Genomic DNA, 19831 nt, shown 5'->3' with positions numbered 1-19831 from the left:
AAAAATAAATTTAAAAAAGTCAAGGGTAATGTTAAGGGTAATTTTAAAAAAAGGCTAAGAGAAACTGATGAAATCAGTCTATAAAATATATTTGAGTATATTTACATTGAGTAATCCATCAGAATTTATGTGAGTATATAAACAAATACACACACTATATATTTGGAACATAATTACATTTAAATATGACTGTATTATGATTCATGCCAGTGCAGAATCTGGCATACTGTATAAAAGATTCTGGATTTTATTACAATCCTAGTAGCTCTACATATGACGTGTCCTATTTTGCTAGAGACCATCTCAGAATATTCTACCTACCTAGCTTATAACTTTGGCTTCCCAAACCCCTCCATTCTTGATTTACTGTGAGTTCTAACCAAGAGAGGGACACAACTGTTTTCTATACCTGGCTTACTCCACATTTGTTTTTCTTTCTTCCTTGTAACTCTGTCAAAAGGTATAACTGCAGTCAAGAGTGGTCTTTGTCCCACTCCTAACCAAACCTGAAGTTTCAACTAATTATGGAACCAAAGTCTCCCATTTCACAAAAATGGATCATACAAAAATTTTAGAGTTGTTCAGTTGGGAACAAGGACTGCCCAATACTGAGAGACCAGACTTCTGTTGAACCCTTCTCTTGCTAGGTTCTAGGATGATCAAGATATTCATTTATAGGACAGTTGTGCAGCATGGGCCAAAAAAGAATATACAGGCAGTGCCAGGAAAAGTCAGTTGAGCAGCTGAAAATATCTCCAATATGTATACTTTACTCCTGTTATATTAAAATAAAGGATGCAACAAACATTTCCATTTTCTAGCTTAAAAGATTAGAACTGTTGTTCTTTTTGATAACCAAGAAGATATCCCATAAAGCTCAAGAAAAGTAAGTAGGGGCGCCTGAGTGGCTCAGTTGGTTAAGCATCTGCCTTCGGCTCAGGTCATGATCCCAGGGTCCTGGGATCGAGCCCCGCATCGGGCTCTCTGCTCCGTGGGAAGCCTGCTTCTCCCTCTCCCACTCCCCCTGCTTGTGTTTCCTCTCTCGCTGTGTCTCTCTCTGTCAAATAAATAAAATCTTAAAAAAAAATAAAGAAAAGTAAGTAAATAAGACACTATAGCTAAGACAAACTATCAGCAAGTACAAATTAGAAAATTCTGACAGGAAATCCCTTCATACTTCCTAAAGTGGAAATGTGACAATGAAGATGAACAAAGATAAAATCAGAATCTCTTATATCAGGCTAAGAAAACTTAATCTTTACCCTAGAGTAAGCAATTAAAAATACCTCAAGAGAGGAAGACATAATTACTTCCAACAGAAAGATTAAAAAAAGAGAAGTAGAGAGAAAGAGGACTTAAGATTACTGTGACACTACACAGAAGGGACGGATATCAGTGACCTCAACTAGCATAGTGATAGAATAAAAACGAGGGGGAAATGTGGTCAATAAATATAGTTAAGATGCATCAGTTCTGGCAACTGGAAGAATGTGGATGTAAAGAACAAAACAACATAAAAGATAGCTTTGGGTTTCAAAAGTTGAATGTTCAAAAAGAAAGCAATGCAATTAACTGAAATAATGAAGTATTCAGGGATGCCTGGGTGGCTCACTCGGTTAAGTGTCTGCCTTCGGCTCAGGTCATGATCCTAGGGTCCTGGGATCAAGTCCACATTGGGCTCTCTGCTCAGTGGGGAGCCTGCTGTTCCCCCTGCTTGTGCTCTCTCTCGCTCTCTGACAAATAAATAAAATCTTAAAAAAAAATAATGAACAGAGAAAGAAGAGTTTAAGAGAAAAGAGATGTGTTTTGATCAAACACATAAATGAGACAATTATATAAAAATTCCAGCAGTAACAGGTAGCTAAACACAGACTTATAGCCAAGACCAGGGCAAAAAGAAAAAAATTTCTTTCAAACACTCATCTTTGAAATTTCAAAATAAATTTCCTATCATCTTCATTATTCAAGGTTTTACATTTCAAAAACTTAACATATTTCAATTATAAGATGTACATATTTTCACATATTAACACATGTGACATAAGAAATGTGCTTACAATGACACAAAATAGCTTAAATGTTTTAACGTTTTTCATGATTCAGAAAAACAATGGTGCATTTTACCACAAATGGAATAATAAAGTCAATGAATAATCCTGTACCAACCTGAAAACACAGTAATATTCAAATTCAAAAATACTCACGTTTCTCAGTTAATGCTACTTCACAAATCCCTTTCAATCGAGTTATAAGAAGCTGATCAGCCACCACAAGAACACTACACACAAAATCCACATTTTGAGATTCTAAAAAAAAGAAAACAAGCAAAACTATTACTTTGTAAACATTATACCTATGAAAAAAGTTCTAAGTAATTAAGAAACAAAGAAAGATAATTATGACTATTTTCTAAATGTTGCAATGGCAACTATGATAAATAGTAATAACGTGAGGATTTTCTACCGTTATTTTAAGTAGAAAGCTGGAAAGAAACACATCAAAATGTCCTGGTTCACACTAGGACATAAAATGGACAACCTGAATTGATCTTTTTAGTCTAGAAGGCTACTAAATACATATGTTAAGAACAAACGTATACATATATATGGGGTGGGTGAATAATGATCTTAGATAATCATTTTTGTTTTAAATAAAGAAGCCTAAGAGTACACTTTCTTTTTAAACTATAGGAGTTCCTTAATTTAAAATAACCTCAGTCCTGAGTACTACTAATGGCCTTGAGCAATCACCCTGAGACAGTGCCAGAATAACAACATAAATACAAAAACAAAACAAAACAAAACCACACTAGGAAGGAAAAAAAAAAACTAAGAAGAAAAAATGCAGAAAAATCATTTTTAACAAAGGAGGAAGAGGTGAAGTCACCGAATGGCAAACTAAGGACTACTTCCAGAACTCCTCTTCTCCACAAAAGCAATGAAGATACTATGAAAATTGTCAAAATCAACTTTTTCAAAATTCGAGAAATTAGCCAAAGGCTTGCAATAATTTGAGGAATGTTGACTCAAGAAAAATGGCTGAATCTTACCAGAAACAGTGAGCAACGGGACACTGTAGCTTTTTCTATTTAAATCCTCCTCTTCCCTCCTCCACAGTAGTCTTAAAAACCAATAACCCTGCCGTCACAGTGGAAACGAACAACTACAGCCATTGAAGGAGGCAGAAGAGTTATGAAGCAACATTATCAAAGAACTGTCATTATTTGACCTGCCTGGCAGTTCCCTGGAAATCCCACTAGCAGGGCTTGTCTTTATTTTGACCTGACTCAAAGCTTTACTGGTCTGAATAGCCTCTTCCCTCAGGGCATTTATTAAAAACAATCAATAGCAACTGTTTAACATTGAAGCTGACTAAGACAATAATAACAGATGGAGCAAACAAGCAGATCAAAACAGTTTTTTTAAAAAAAAGGTAGGGGGCACCTGGATGGCTCAGTCGGTTAAGCATCTCGTTCAGCTCAGGTCATGATCTCAGGGTCCTGAGATCAAGCCCCATATCAGGCTCCCTGCTCAGTGGGGTGCCTGCTTTTCTCTCTCCCTCTGCCTGCCACTGCCCCTGCTTGTGCCCTCTCTCTCTCAAATAATCTCTTAAAAATAAATAAATAAAAATTTTAAAAAGGTAGGAAAAGAGATGTTATGACTGGATGTTTGTGTTCCCTGAAAATTCACATGTTGAAGCCCTAATTTCCAGTGTGGCTGTATTTGGAGATAGGGCCTCTCAGGAAGTAATTAAGGATAAATGAAGTTATATAAGGGTAGAGCCCTGGTCCAATACGATTAGGGTCTTTCTAAGAAAAGAGGTATCAAAAAGGTATCTATTTCCCTCTCTCCTCCCCCCTCCCTAAACACACACACACACATGCACACACGCACAGAGGAAAGGTCATGTGAGGACATAACAAGAAGGCATCCATGTATAAGCCAAGAAGAAAGTCCTCATCAGAAACCAACCTTGTCAAACCCTAATCTGAGACTTCTAACCTCCAGAACTATGAAAAAATGAATTTCTGTTCTTTAAGCCACCTAATCTACAGTATTTTGTTATGGCAGTTCCAGCTGACTAATATGGATGTCCATAGGGGGTTTTGAAAAGTTCCAACACACTGTTGTGAATCTAGAAGGCCACACGCATATAGACAACTATATACATGCCAAGGAAAAACTTAAGGTCCTAAATTTTTACCTTTGGCTGGACATGAGGCTCTACTAAAGCAGACAGTAAGAGCTAAAGCAGAGTCATAAATTGCCTGCTTGAGAAATGAAGGCATGCCCCAACATACACAAAGAACTCTATGGCAAAGGCTGGGAATCTATTGGTTTTAGGCATTTAAGGAAATTTCTAATTATTAGCTGACCACTAAGCTAACCCAGCAGAAACTTTAGTGGTCACACAAGACAAAGAATAGAGATTTTACAGAATTAATTAGTTCAGAAAAGTCAATAAACAAATAGCCCAAACAATAAACCCTGGGGAGGGAGGAGAATCTGATTTCAAGAGTTACCACATTATATTATTTAAAATATATGAAAAATTATGAAAGATGAAAAAAACATGTAAGTATGGCCCATATATAGGAAAAAAGCAACTAAGAGAAACTGTCCCTGAGGAAGCCAAGATGTTGAACTATTAGAGTTTAAATCAGCTATTTTAAATATGTCCAAAGAATTAAAGGAAATCATGTCTTAAATTTAAAAGAAAGTATGAGGATAATGTCTCTTGAAATCAAGAACATCAATGAAGACACAGAAATTATAAGTCAATTGAAACTATCCAATCTGAAGAACAGAAAGAAAAAACAATGAATACAAATTAACAGGGCATAAGAGACCTATGGATCACCATCTAGCATATCAAGATACATATGGGAGTTGCAGGAGAAAAGAAAAAAAGGGCATAAAGAACATTTTAAGAAATAATGGCAGAGTGGGGAGAAGTAAAATGTAGAGGTTTTGCATGCAATGGAAATTAAGTTGTGATTAGTTTAAAACAGACTGTTATATGCACACTGTTACATATGTTATATGTAAGCCTCATGGTAACCACAAAGGAAAAACCTACAGTAAATACACAAAAGATACAGAGAAAGGAATCAAAGCATATCACTACCAAAACATCATTCAATCACAAAGGAAGACAATAAGAGAGAAAGAAGGCACTATAAAAGTCAGAAAACAACGGACAAAATGGCATTAAGTCCTTACCTATCAATAATTAAATGGATCAAATTCTCTAATCAGAAGACAAAGTGGCTGAATGGATAAAGAAACAAGATTCAATTATATACTGCCTACAAGAGACTCATTTTACCTTTAAGAAAACACATAGGCTGAAAGTGAAAGGACGGAGAAAAATATTCCATGCAAATGGTAACTGAAGGAGAGGTGGAGTGGCTACACTTCTATCAGACAAAATAGGCTTCAGTAAGAAATAGAAGAGACAAAGAGGTCATTATAATAAAGGGGTCAATACATCAATAGGACATAACAGTTGTACATATACATACAACAAGCATACAACATTGAAGCACCTAAATACATAAAATATATAAACTGAAGGCAGAAATAGTCATCAGTACAGTAATAAGAGAACTTGAATATGGATATTCATGTTCAAATATGGACAGACCATGGAGACAGAAAATCAACCAGGAAACATCAGACTTGACCAACACTACAAACCAAATGAACCTAACATATATACAGAACATTCCATTCACAACAGCAAAATATATATTCTTCTCAGCGCACATAAAACATTCCTCAGGATAGATCATATATGAGGCCACAAAACAAGCCTTAACAACTTAAAAAGACTGAATGATACCAAGTATCTTCTCCAACTACAGTGGCATAAAACTAGAATAACAGGACAAAAATAGGAGAAAGTGTAAATATGTGGAAATTAATACAGTAAGTCAAAGAAGAAATCAAAGAGAAAGCAAAAAATACCTTGAGACAAATGAAAATGGAAATACAATATACCAAAACCTATGGGATGCAGCAAAAGAACTTCTAACAAGAAGTAAATACTGAGGGCGCCTGGGTGGCTCAGTTGGTTAAGCGACTGCCTTCGGCTCAGGTCATGATCCTGGAGTCCCTGGATCGAGTCCCGCATTGGGCTCCCTGCTCGGCGGGGAGCCTGCTTCTCCCTCTGACCCTCCCCCCTCTCATGTGCTCTCTCTCTCATTCTCTCTGTCTCAAATAAATAAATAAAATATTAAAAAAAAAAAAAAAAAGTAAATACTGATAAATGCCTTAACAAAAAAGAAAGACCTTGAAAGAACAACTGAGGGTTTTTACACAACAAGGAACTACAAAAAGAAGAAACAAAGCCCCAAGTCAGCAGAAGGAAGAAAATAATAAAGATTGAGCAGAGGGGGGAAGCTGGGTGGCTCAGTCGGTTAAGCATCTGACTTCGGCTCAGGTCATGATCCAAGGTCCTGGGACTGAAGCCCGCATTGGGCTCTGCACTCAGCAGGGAGTCTGCTTGTCCCTCTCCCTCTGCCCCTGCCCCCACTCATGCTCTCTTTCTCTCTCAAATAAATAAAATCTTTAAAAAAAAAAAAAGACTGAGCAGAAACATATGACCTAGAGACACTAGAAAAAGCAAAAAAGGTCAACAAAACTAAGAGTTGGTTGTTTGAAAAGATAAAATTAACAAACCCCTAAGTAGAATAAGAAAAAAGATCCCCCCAAAATAAAATTCTAAATGAAAGAGGAGACATTACAAGTGATATCAGAGAAATTCAAATTATAAGAGACTACTATCAATAACTGTAAGCTGACAAATTGGATAAACTAAAAGAAAGAGATGAATTCCTAAAAACATGATCTACCAAGACTAAATCATGAGGAAACAGAAAGTCTAAATAGGCCAATAAGAGTAAGGAGGCTGAATCCATAATCAAAAATCTCCCAAAAAAGAAAAGCCCTAGACCAGATGGCTTCATGGATGAATTCTACCAAACATTTAAAGAAGAATTAACATCAATCCTCCTCAAACTTGTCCAAAAAAAAAAAAAAAAAAAACTGAAGAAGAGGGAACACTTCCAAACTTATTTTATGAGGCCATGATTATCCTGATATCAAAAGGCGTCAAGGACACTACCAGAAAAGAAAATTACAGTACAATATCCCTGATGAACATACCTGCAAAAATCCTTAATAAAATACTAATAAACTAAATTCAATAGCATGTTAAGAAGATCATACACCATGATCAAGTGGGATTTATGCCTGGATGCAAGGTCAATACATCCAAATCAACGAATGTAATACTATCTTAACAATAAAGAACAAAAACCGTATGATTATTTCGGTACATGCAGAAAATGCGTAAGACAAAATTCAACATCCATTCATGATAAAAACTTTCAACAAATTAGGTAGAGAAGGAATGTACCTCAACATAATAAAGGCCATCTATGACAAGTCCAAAGCTAACACTATATTCAACAGTAAAAACCTGAAAGCTATTTGTCTAAGATCAGAAACAAGACAAGGATGCCCACTCATGCCACTCCTATTCAACATAGTACTGGAAGTCCTAGCAAGAGTAATGAGGCAAAAAAAAAAAAAAGAAAGAAAGAAGTCATCCAAATAGATAAGAAAGAAGTAAAAGTCTCTGCAGATGACAAGATCTTATTCTAGAAAACCCCAAATGCACCATCAAAAATCTATTAGAAGTAATATACAAATTCAGTAAAGTTGCAGGATACAAAATCAACACAAAAATCAGTTGCTTTTCTAGGCACAAGCAATGAACTATCCAAAAAAGTAATTAAGAAAACAATCTCTTTCACAATTATATCAAAAAGAATAAAACACTCAGGAATAAATTTAACCAAGGAGATAAAAGATCTGTACTCTAAAAACTATAAAACACTGATGAAAGAAATTGAAGACAAAAATAAATGGAAAGATATCTCATGTTCATGGACTAAAGGAATACTGTTAAAATGTCCACTCTACCCAAAACAATCTACAGATTCAATAAAATCCCATCTAAATTCCAATGGCATTTTACACAGAAATAGAAAGAGTAATCCTAATATTTATATGGAACCAAAAAAACCCTAAATAGCCACAGTAATCTTGAGAAAGAACAAGGCTATAAACATCACACTTCCTGACTTCAAATTATGTTACAAAGCTACAGTAATCAAATATTAACATATTGCCATTAAAAGCAGACATATATACCAATGGAACTGAATAGAAAGCCCAGACATGAACCCTCATTTTACAGTCAATTAATCTTCAACAAGGGTATAAAGAATACAAAATAGGGAAAGGATGCCCTCTTCAATAAAGAGTGTTAGGAAAACTGAACATCCGCATGCAAGAAAATGAAACCGGATCTACACTATATACTAAAATCAACTCAAAATGGATTAAAGACGTAAACAAAAGACCTGAAACTGTACAACTCCTAGAAGAAAACAGGGTAAAGATTCTAGTCTTGCCAATGATTTTTTGAATGACATCAAAACCACATGCAACAAAAAGCAAAATAAGCAAGTGGAATTACATGAAACTACAAAGTTTCTGCAAAGCAAAGGGAAACAACAAAACGAAAAGGCAAACTTTGGAATGGGAGAAAATATTTACAAACCACATTAGATAAGGGATTAATATCCAAAATATATAAGGAATTCCTACAACTCAATAGCAAAGAAAACAGATAACTCAACTAAAAAATGGGCAAAAGAGCTAAATAGATATTTCTCCAGAAAAGACATACAAATGGCCAACAGGTACATGAAAAGGTGCTCAATGTCATTAATTACCAGGAAAATGCAAATCAATACCACAATGAGATGTCACCTTACACCTGTAAGAATGGCTATTATTAATAAAACAAAAGGTAAGTGTTAGCAAGGATGTGCAGAAAAGGGAACATTTGTGTGCACTGTTGGTGGGAGTGTAAAATGCTATAGCCACTATGGAAAACAGTATGGAGGTTCCTCCAAAAATTAAAATAGAACTACCATATGATATAGCAATCCCACTTCTGGATATTTAGCCAAAGAAATTGAAATCAGGATCTTGAAGACATATCTGTACTCCCATGTTCACTGAAGCATAATTAACAACAGTGAGGATATAGAACAGCCTAAATGTCCACTGATGGATGAATGGATAAAAAGAATGTGGTATACACATACAATTAAACACAGTAGCCCACCAGGCCTGACTAAAGACACTTTGTAACTAAAACATTGGTGTATTACTTGAAAAAGTATATAAATGCAATCTCTCCATAAATTTTGATCCAATTCTTAGTCTGTTTCTTTTACTTCAGAGATATTATCACAAGGGGGAAAACAAACAAGAAAAAGACTTTTGTAAAGTATTTGTCAAAACTATTCCCTATTGTCAGTTCCTCATCTCAATCATAGAAATAGCTGGGTATGAAACTGTTAAATCTAATCTCAACCATGACATATAACCCTTACAGAGTTCATTTTCACATAGGTATTGAAGATATTTTTTCCACTCCTTTAATATTAGTAAACATCCCTATTGCTGATTCTAAATTAAGCCTCTGTTGATGGCTTATTTCAATTAGAGTAGATATTATGATTCATGTTGATTTTGCCATTACTCAATTATATCTTAAATATCTAAAACGTCCTCTTATTAATACCTTTTATTACCACAGCTTCATCAGTATAGAGGTAGTCCAAAATAACTTTCAGTATGTCAGAATGTATTGGCATTTCCAGAGCTGTACAAGTGGAAGCCTAAATAAAATAAAGTAAAATAATTAATTTTAAACTACAAAAAACTACTGCATTCTGACTGGAACAGAAAACTCTGAATAGGAATCACATCAAATGCAAAAGAACATAACATTTATTAAACACAAATCTAAAATGACAGACATTTAATTTTAAAATGCCTTGTAACATGGAGAATCAAGAAAAATTGAAACAAAAACCAATCACATTGGTATCCCAAACACATATCCCAATAATAAAGGGGAAATTCTGACTTAAGAAGCTTTTCTGTAACAATTTTCTAAATGTTTCTATTTTCCAGAAGGCTAGAGCATAAATAAAGTTTAAAACAAAAGTAAAACTGAGTTAAAATATCAGGTTCCCATTCTGATTTCTTTAGTATGTAATTTCCCAAAAATAAAAAAAGCGTGATTACCAGCCATGTGGCTTCAACTTAAATCTTACCTCAATCCATGAGCTACTCAGCATACTATGAAAATATTCTGGAAGAAGAAAAAGTACAATTCATTGGAGCAGTGAAACAATACTAAAACAAATAAATCAGCAACTAATAAAAAGTATACCTACCAAGTCTAGCACAAAGAACACACTTATGACAAGGAAATTCCTTTCCGTCCACTGATTTCATGGTCACATCACATAGAAATGAACTGAAAAAAAAAATTTTTTTTTAATTGAAGTGAGAGTGATTTCTTTACATATTTAGCAAATAGAAAATTTATTACAGGATTTGGCTTAAGTTGATTTTCTCTTAAAGATAGCAGAGAACAAACAACTTGAGAGTATACATACAAATAAAATACTTCATCTCCTTCCACTTGAGGATAGTAAGGGCCTTACAATAAAGATAATATTTAAAAGGAACTGAATACAGATAAATATTCAAAAGAAGTCTTTCTTCTAATTTTCCTTTTGCATTACAGACCAGGTGTTAATAATATAATAGTAAGTGACATCATAGTCAAAGGTCTTTAATTTACTTCTTTTTACAACCTATTCTTTGCTAAAGCACAAGTCTAGATATCTCCAGTTTCTCTTTCTCCAAAACTTTTCCCCTACCTAAAAACAAAAATTTTTAATAATAAATATATTTAGAATAGTATATTACTGAAAAAGCTTATATTAAAGGAAATCATCATAATGATGAAGAGGCATAACTAGTTTGGTTTTGGGTTAACATCATTTTCTACATATTGAAAAATACAAAATTTGGGCAAGGAAAAATAAAACTTAAAAATTTTTCATTAGAAAATAATTTAAAAACGAACTGTTTCAATGTCTTATTGAGCAGTTAATATTTCATCCATTTACCTCAACATCTCTCCAACATTTCTAGAAATGAAGACTAGTAAAGATAAAAGGGTATCAATTCATATATTTTGCTTCATATGTCAGTAAGAAGAGCTCTATTTTCACACTTAGGTCTCAAAATCTAGAGATGAGAAGTTTATCTTCATTTCCTAACTTACCATTTTTTCTGATTTAGCTTTGATTTAGTACCAGGTTTCTTCTCAATAACATTAATTTTTCCATTTTCAAATTTGACTCCATCTAACCTATGAAGAATAGATAAAAATTAGCAGTTGATGGACCAAAACAAACAACAGAAATCCAACAAATTACCTTACATCTGAACATAATTATATAATTTATATCACCTAGAAAAGTATTTCAACAAACTCTACTCTGTGTTAAAGGAGTACCATATATTCTCCTTCAATTTTACTTCAAAGTACAGTTGATCCTTGAACAGTGCAGGAGTTAGAGTCACCGCCCCAGCCACCCCTCCAGAGTTGAAATCTGCATATAATTTTGACTCCCCCAAAACTTAACTAATACCCCACTGTTGACTGGAAGCCTTACCAACAACATAAATAGTAGATCTGTATGCTTACACTTTGTATGTTATATGCATTATATATTGTGTTTTTACAATAAAAGAAGCTAAAGAAAATGTTATTAAAATCATAAAGAAGAGAAAATACTTTTACAGTACTGTACTGAATTTATCACAAAACAATCTTAATACAAGTGAATCTGCACAGTTCAAATCCATGTTTTTCAAGGGTCAACTGCACATTAAATATAATTACTGACAAAAAACATATCAAAGCCATAGCACAAAGCCCCTCAGTGTTTTTAATAGGAAACCTGATACATGCTCCTCCTCTGCTCCTACCCCACATATTAGGTTATACCGCCACAAGCAACATACATACCTTAAAAAAAGAGAGAATTCCAAAGAATCTGGTTTATATGACAAATCTGTCTTAGGCACTTTACACATGCTATATGACAGAACTACACCAACAATTTGAGATCATATTATCCCTCCCTTTTATATACTGAGAAACTGAAGCACAAAGAAACTTAAGAAATCTGCCCCAGCTAGTCATAGTAGAGCTAAGAGGCATATACAGGTCTAACTTCAAAGACAGTACTCTTTCCAGTATACCACACTGCCTACCACTCCAGATCCCTGTTACACAAACACCATGGAGAGTTCAAACCCACTAACAGCCTCCACAGTTTTAATCCAGGGAGTCCTACAGAGATAGTTTTAGCAGAAATTGGAGAAAAAACATATCCAAAAAGGAAGGAGTTGAGGGAGAGGAGAAGAGGATTAGCAAAGAAAAAGAGAAAAATTTTTAAAAGGACATAATGAGGTTCAAGAATAGATATTAAGGAGGAGCCATACCTACTACTCAAATTACTGAAACCAAATTTCTTTGCAACATTTTGCAACATTCTTACAGGATCATCTTCCCCAATACTTTTCCCTTTATTGGAAGATTTTGGTTTGCTTTTCTGCTTTTCATTAACTGTTTGAGCTTGATTACTTCTGTAAACTTCAAATGCTGACTTCTGATTATCTTCATGGCAATTCATTTTATTTGAATGAGAATTCATAGTACCCTGATATTCTTCTGGCTTTTTGTTAAAGTTTATTCTTGGTGTGAAGCCATGAATTAAAAAATCACAAGTATCTGTGTATATAAATTGTAAAAGGTACTCAAACAAGTCAGGATGAACCTTCTCTACCACAAAGAGATGGCATCCTGCAGAATCTTCATCTTTCCGGTAAACATCTGTAAAGTCTAAAGAGGTCCCATCTGAAAGAAACAATTTCTGAAAAAAGTCAGAATGCACTGCCAAAATATATTTATGTGCAGGGAAAATTCTATTGCCAACTTGAAATGTCACATCATGTATATTGTCCGTTTCATCTGTTTCCCTTAAGAGTTTGCCAAACTCTTCAAAAAAGGATGATGACGATACAGCTGGAATTTCATAAAGGCTAAAAATGAAACAAAAATCATTTTTACTTTCATGAAAAAAAAAGCATCCCTAGTCAATTCTCCTTTTAAAGTACAATTTCTTTTTTAGTTATTAAACTTATTAGATTTTAAACCTGGCGTTTCATAAAATATAAGAATATTGCAAAGTCTTAGATACGGTATCATACTTCAAAATGTTTTTATTCCTTTTTATATTTTTCTCCTAAACTAAAATGACAAGATGTAAGTTTTCCTTTGAAAGCAGTGTTTTTTATTTCTACAAGGAAACACTAGAATATAAATTCAAATGACCATTTCATAGAAATTTTTTAAATGACTATAACTAAACACAAATGACTATAAAACTAAAAACATCCAAAAAAAGAGTACAGTTCTCAACCTTTTTGTATCCTTTATCCTTTTACTTTAAGTGAAGAAAACCAAATATACAAAGAACTGAGCAAATACTTCAGGTCAAATACCAGAATAGGTTAGAAACTCAGGAAGTAAAGATAAAGATAAATACAAATACAGACATACAATCAGTCCATAACGCTGGTTCTTTCAGTACTCTTAGATGGTTATCACACCTTCCCAATCCACATTTCACCCTTCCAGGTATGGAAAACAATCCTCCTAGTTTGCCCTGGATTGAGAGCCTTCCCAGGAGATGAGAGTTTGGGTGCTAAATATGGGACAGACCTAGGCAAACCAGTATGGATGGTCAGCCTACTTCTGGGACTTCTTTCTAATAGGACCCTTGATATTTATCTTAACCTGTCATCTCTCTACTAATGTGACTTAGAGAAGATTAGCACTGAGATTCACACTACCCTACAGATCACTCTATACCACCTCTTCTTTTGTTAATTTCAAGTGTTAGAAGTTTTTGCAAACTATTTAATATTTATATTTCTCAGAATCTGAGAACCTAGAGTACATCATAAAGTACTAAGATATAAATTTTGTGCATATATATCTTCAATGTTTTCAATAAATATCAGTTTACAAACTAAGAGAAACACTTATTATTCCTACTATAACAAATTCCACCTTTGAGTTATCCAGGTAACATTATTTTATGTCTAAAGCCTCTACAAGTCTTGGCAAAAGCATTTCAATTAAATTTGCTCCAGAAGCTACTGAAAACAAAAGAAAGCCCAGTGATTATTCCTTCCAAAAATGAAATTTAATATATAGAAGTGTACCTTGTTTTAGGATCTGACTGCAGGATTGCAAAGTTGCATCCACTTGGATCTGTGCTGACACTAACAGCTCTATGGGCAAAAGTAAGTTTCTCAAGTCGAATTCTTTCATATACACTATTTATATCAGAGACACAAGACACATCTGATGAGGAATTATGAAGATTTGATAAAATCTCTGCTAAAAAGAAAAATAAACAAACTTCCATTAATGGAGGCTTTACTGAAACTCTTAAAATGGTTTAGTAGTAAAGAAAATAGAAAAACAATTAAAACATGGAAATATCTTTCATATATAAGTCCTTTTGAAGAACTATATCCTCTCTCTCTTCAACATATTTTGCACCCTATGTACAGGTATTATACAGGAAATTTTGGTTAGTCAATTCTCAATTATCCATGATTTTATCCCTTTCAACAAACCATCTTCCACACTGCAACCAAAGTTCTTTCTAAAAAGCAAATCTAGTGTTATACTGGCTTCTAAAATTCCTCAGCTTGCATTAAAAATATGTAAACTTGGGCATTTTCATAATTTGCATGTTCATTTGTTTCCAAATATCTGAGTGACCACACTGTCCTACTGTGATACAGTGATCATCAGTCTGTCCCTAATGATACAGTAGTGAACAAGACAGGCATGTCCCTACCATCTCGGAGTACACAATCTAGCAGAGAAGACAGACATTTAAACAAATGATTATATCATTACAAGTTGGATTAAGGCTATGAAACAAAAGTATGAAATTTGCATGCAAAGAAATGATTCTGGCTGCAACAGGAAGAATGTTGAAAGTAATTAAAAATAAAGACAAAGAGATCATTTAGGAAACTTTAATAAGAGTCCAAAAAAAGAATAAATAATATACACTGAAGTTGTAGCAATAAAAGTGGAGAAAAGTGGAAAGATTTCAGAAATATCAAAGATAGAAGTGACAAAACTTGGTGACTGATCGGCTGTAGGGGTAGGGGGATGTGAGGTGTCAAAGGTAACCATTTACTTAGATAGAAAACATTAAAAAGCAAATGTGGGAACATGAGATCAAGAATTCAGTTTTAGACCACTAAATATGACTAAGATACTATTCCAAGACTTCCAACATTTACAAGTCAAACCTGCATTTTGTTTACTCTCTAAAATTCACTGTATTTCAGTCTTATGGGGCTTCACTAATCTTCCCCCAAACACTCAGTTATTGCAATTTCTACACTCTCAAAAAACCTAACACATGCATATTAGTATTTGTAAACTGTAAATAGTTATGTATATGTCTATTGTCCCTACAAACTTACGAATGTCTGAAAATGGGCCTATCTTACATATGTGTTGTTATCAATAAAGCGTAGCCCTATATCTGACACCTAGTAAATCTACTTTAAATGTTTACACAACTTGCATAATCTAGAAGAAAAAAAAATACAACAAATCATTAATCACTTCACTGTGGCTTTATGATTTTGAAGAATATGTTTATAATTTTCTGAATAATTATAAATGTTCCTTATATATATCTTAGCATACAATAACTGATTTATTCATTTAACAGATGACTTAATGAGGGACTACTATGTGTCAGGAAATATACTGAATGCTAAGGATACAGTGAAACAGTCAAGGTCCTTGCCATCTTAAGAGTCTGATAGGAGGCAAGCATTAGAAAAATTAATCACAAAGATAAATCCATAAAAACAAGCAAAAATGACTTGCATCATGAAAATACAAAGGGAATATGAAAAGTGAAACAGGGTACTTCAATTTAGATTGAGGGATCTGTGAAAATATCTCTGATGAAGTATAAATAAAGCTGAGATGTGAAAAATTAGGAAAAGCCCTGGGACTACTAAACAAAATTGAAAACCTGAATGTCAATGTGCCTGGAGAGTGGTAAATGAAAGGGAGTTCAGAGACACAGACAAGGGTCAGAGCAGGAGCTTTCAGGACAATGTTCAGGAAGTGAGGAAACCATTAAAGAGTTTTAAACACAGGAATATTAGAATCTGATCTTAAAAGATCATTCTGATAATCCGTTAAAAACAGATAAGAAGAAGTAAGAGTACAAATAAGGAAAACCTATTTTTTGCGGTAGTCCATGTGAGTAGGGCTAGGGTGGGACCAATGAACTATGAATAGGTAAATGAATTCTAGTTTTCCCAGAAGAAAAATCAACAGATAATAATTATGGATGAAAGAAAAAAGTTGGTAACCTAAGTTAAAAAACAATTCAAGTAATTCAAAAATTTATAAATTTATAATCAGATAAAATTAAGAATGAACTATATAATGAATAACTTCTATTTTCAATGGTGGCACCTTAATAAAGCTATCCTTTATATTCATCAAGTAATGAAATAAAACATCTCTATTCAGCAACCGCTTAATTCAACTACTTTTATTTTTTAAAATTCTCATTAATATAAAAACTTCATTCTTCCCGTAATTTCTCTTTAAGCCATGAAATGTACCTTTTAAAACTTTAATTTTAAATATACAAGTGGGGGGAAAATATATATATATATATATAATATAAGCCACTCAATTCTCAATTTAGGGAAGAAGAGAAAAAATAGAGCTATCTGGGAAGTTTTTCTTTAAACTTTATACTTCCCTGGCCCTAGAGCCAAGTAGTCATCTACTATTACTGATAGGAATGCACCATGACCTCAGGATATACTGAGACAGATAAATGTTTGAAAACCAGACTTAAGTGAATTGAAATCACTGTTTACCTGCACACACACAAACCAAAATCAAAATAGGAGACTTAAGGGTAAAAACCTGGTAACACTTGTCAAACCTAATGAGAAACACTTGTGAAGTTAAAGGTTAACTGAAAAGTACTTTATGCACTATTCACATATATGAACTCACCTTTCTTTTCAGAATTCTTTTTTTTTTCTTCAAACCATTTCCCTCTAAATCCTTCTCCATCTTGTGTGACAAATAAAATGTCTTTTCTATTTAAAGCAATGTCAGAAATGAAGACCTGGCGTGGATAGGCCCATCGACACTGCTTCACAGAACTGCTGACTGATCTCCAGCAAAATACCTAAAATAAGCCCAAATTACATTAGAATATATATTCCCATACATCATCTGAACAACCAAAAATGGAAATTGCGAGATAATATCTCTAAAACAAAAGCTCTGATTAATGTTTCCATGTTCATTCTTTCACAGAAAAAGATACTATAAAAATCAATTTATTTTTAAAGAACTGTATCTTTCATTAAAAGTACATCAAGCAAATATGAAGCATTAAAAATATTTCAAAGACATTCCTCTTAAGAAGTAATATTCAATATTACTTGTTTTTCTCAAATCTATCTGCTAGAACGCTAACGGAAAACAAAAATATGAAAGCTAAAACTTAGATATCAGACTTGTAATACCATCTGTTTGCAAGAAGAATGAAAATCACCCTATTGAAAATCCAAACTTTAACTCTCAAGAAAAAAAAGGAGATGTATGAATAACCCAGTTATGTAACTAAAACAAAATCTTACAGACAGAAAAATCATAATAGAGTTCAATGGCTTCCAAGTGCTTCTGCAAACCTTAGAATTCCTGAGAAATGACTTAGAACCTGATGCTCAGGGATGGAGGGAATAAAGAGAGGTATGGTGTTGAGTTTCCCAATCCAGTTTTGTCCAGAACAGTAACTCTTGTCTGCTTCATATATTTGCATTCCAAGAAAGATTTCATTTGAAAAATTAACACTGATGATTTTTAAAAGTTCAATTCCCCTCATATTTAAGAAAACTAAAACACAAAATGGTATCTGCCAAGATCACTCAAAAGTTACATAAAAAAAAAAAAACCACTATACTGATTGATTCCTTCAGAGACTGGTTTTCATAGTAAGATTCTAATTTTCCAGAAAGTAACGATCCAGAGGTATACACTAGATCCATATTAATATAAATGAAACACATCCTAGAGTCAAATGTTTTTTATACTATTTTATGTAATCCCATGCCACTGCTTCCTTCCATTAGTACAAAATTAGAGTTCTAATTCTAATATAGTTCCCCATATTAAAATGATTGACTACAGATTTATACCTGTTAAGTACCAGTAGGTGGAGCTTTATGATTAATTCTTCAATTTCCAAAATGTCAAATTTTATAGCACTTCATAAACCTCAGAAAACATTCTCGTTGTATGTTTCTATTTGACAAGCAAAAAGCAGAAGGCAAACTGTGTTTTTCTAGCTACAGTGTAAAACTCTTTGTGTTACTAATGTATATTTTTAATTTAACAATTTCATTAGAGAAATGTACTGATATATTTGCATAGGGAACAAAATTGAACTCTACTTAAATGGAAAGAGATTAGAGATTCTTCCTACAGTGATCTAGGAATGCAGCTATAGTCTCTAAAAATACACATTATGTCTACATTTGTTTAAAACTAAATCTGGGAAAAATTTTCTAATTATGCAACAAATTTTTAATATCGCCTGTTTAGCTTTTAATTTTTTTAAGAAGCAGTTATATAAAATATCTCCTATCTATGCAATTCAATATCTTCATCAGTACTCAGTATACATATCAAATAATATATCAAAATCCCTTATTTCCATTTTAAGCAGGGTAAATGAAATTTTAAGCTACAGTTTAACAAAGCTGTACTGTGCAACATTAGTTAAATGTCATCAAACTTTCTTTGAAATACCAGCTCCATACTAATTAGTACTGGATGTCAAAAATAAGTAGAGAAACAAAGTCAAGAGGAATCATTATCATAGTAATACATGTTCACATTATCAGGTCCCTTATAGCTATCAACTCACAACAAAATTACTTTAATACACTTCTGCATAAATATACACTCACCCTTCCAGCTCCATCCATTGCAAGAATGCAAATTTTCTGACCTCCATTTTCTTTCAAATTTTCAGGATCAACCTTGTATTCCATACGCCCCCCAGAAACAAGAACTTTTTTCAAATTTAGTTGTCTAGGTCAAAAAGAAAATTCTTCATTAATATGTTTTCTAAAATACACATGCTCAATTTTAAAGAAATTACTAATCAAACAATAATCTAGGGTGATATATGTGAAAGGTGAAGTAAGACGATTTGGCCTTTGATAACCTTAGTCCCTCCTTTCTGTAAGTTTCCCTTATATAATGGCCATTTCTTTTTATAGCAAGTCCTTCCCTCCCAAATGCCACTACCCATACATATACACACTTTCGACACCTAAAGCCCCACTTGAGAATGCACACGTTTACTCTACTCTTGACTTTCCCTTTCAGTTTTAAATTTTCTCCGTCCAGTTTTCTCCATCTGACACTCCAGAGCATAGCATAAAGCTGATACTCAGTTTTGCTGGAAGAACTGAATTATTATTAAGGTTGTATTTCTTTACAAAAATACACATACTTAGAAGCCATCTTCTTGCACTGATAGTCTGCAAGTAAGTAAATATCTCCCCTTGTAGTAACACAGACTGTGGCCCCATCACTTGCAGCAACCAAAGACAAAGTGATATCCTTATGATGAAGGGCAGAGACTTGACGAGGAGCAGTTACATACTTTTCTCCATTGGGATCTGGCAAATAACCTAAAAAAATTACACAA

General features: G+C 33.5%; 1 protein-coding gene across 3 annotated transcripts in view; it reads right to left on the bottom strand.

The window, feature by feature from the left end:
• IBTK (inhibitor of Bruton tyrosine kinase) overlaps nucleotides 1-19831 on the bottom strand; it is a 100333-nt gene that overhangs the window by 44519 nt on the left and 35983 nt on the right. For 2 of the 3 annotated variants that reach the window (XM_032409385.1, XM_032409383.1), the window contains exons 8-17: nucleotides 19634-19814; nucleotides 19083-19206; nucleotides 17116-17293; nucleotides 14250-14427; nucleotides 12462-13061; nucleotides 11233-11319; nucleotides 10331-10413; nucleotides 10208-10245; nucleotides 9670-9766; nucleotides 2205-2306 (exon numbers count right to left, since the gene is read on the bottom strand). In XM_032409385.1, coding sequence (XP_032265276.1) covers nucleotides 2205-2306; nucleotides 9670-9766; nucleotides 10208-10245; nucleotides 10331-10413; nucleotides 11233-11319; nucleotides 12462-13061; nucleotides 14250-14427; nucleotides 17116-17293; nucleotides 19083-19206; nucleotides 19634-19814 — 1668 coding nt within the window. The remainder of the gene's footprint in view (nucleotides 1-2204; nucleotides 2307-9669; nucleotides 9767-10207; nucleotides 10246-10330; nucleotides 10414-11232; nucleotides 11320-12461; nucleotides 13062-14249; nucleotides 14428-17115; nucleotides 17294-19082; nucleotides 19207-19633; nucleotides 19815-19831) is intronic. The other variant, XM_032409384.1, reaches the window with a different exon arrangement.

This window comes from Phoca vitulina, unplaced genomic scaffold (assembly GCF_004348235.1).
Source record: "Phoca vitulina isolate PV1807 unplaced genomic scaffold, GSC_HSeal_1.0 scaffold11, whole genome shotgun sequence".
Lineage (NCBI taxonomy): Eukaryota > Metazoa > Chordata > Mammalia > Carnivora > Phocidae > Phoca > Phoca vitulina.
Note: the sequence above shows the minus strand (reverse complement) of the source record. Positions and strands in the feature narration are given on the sequence as shown.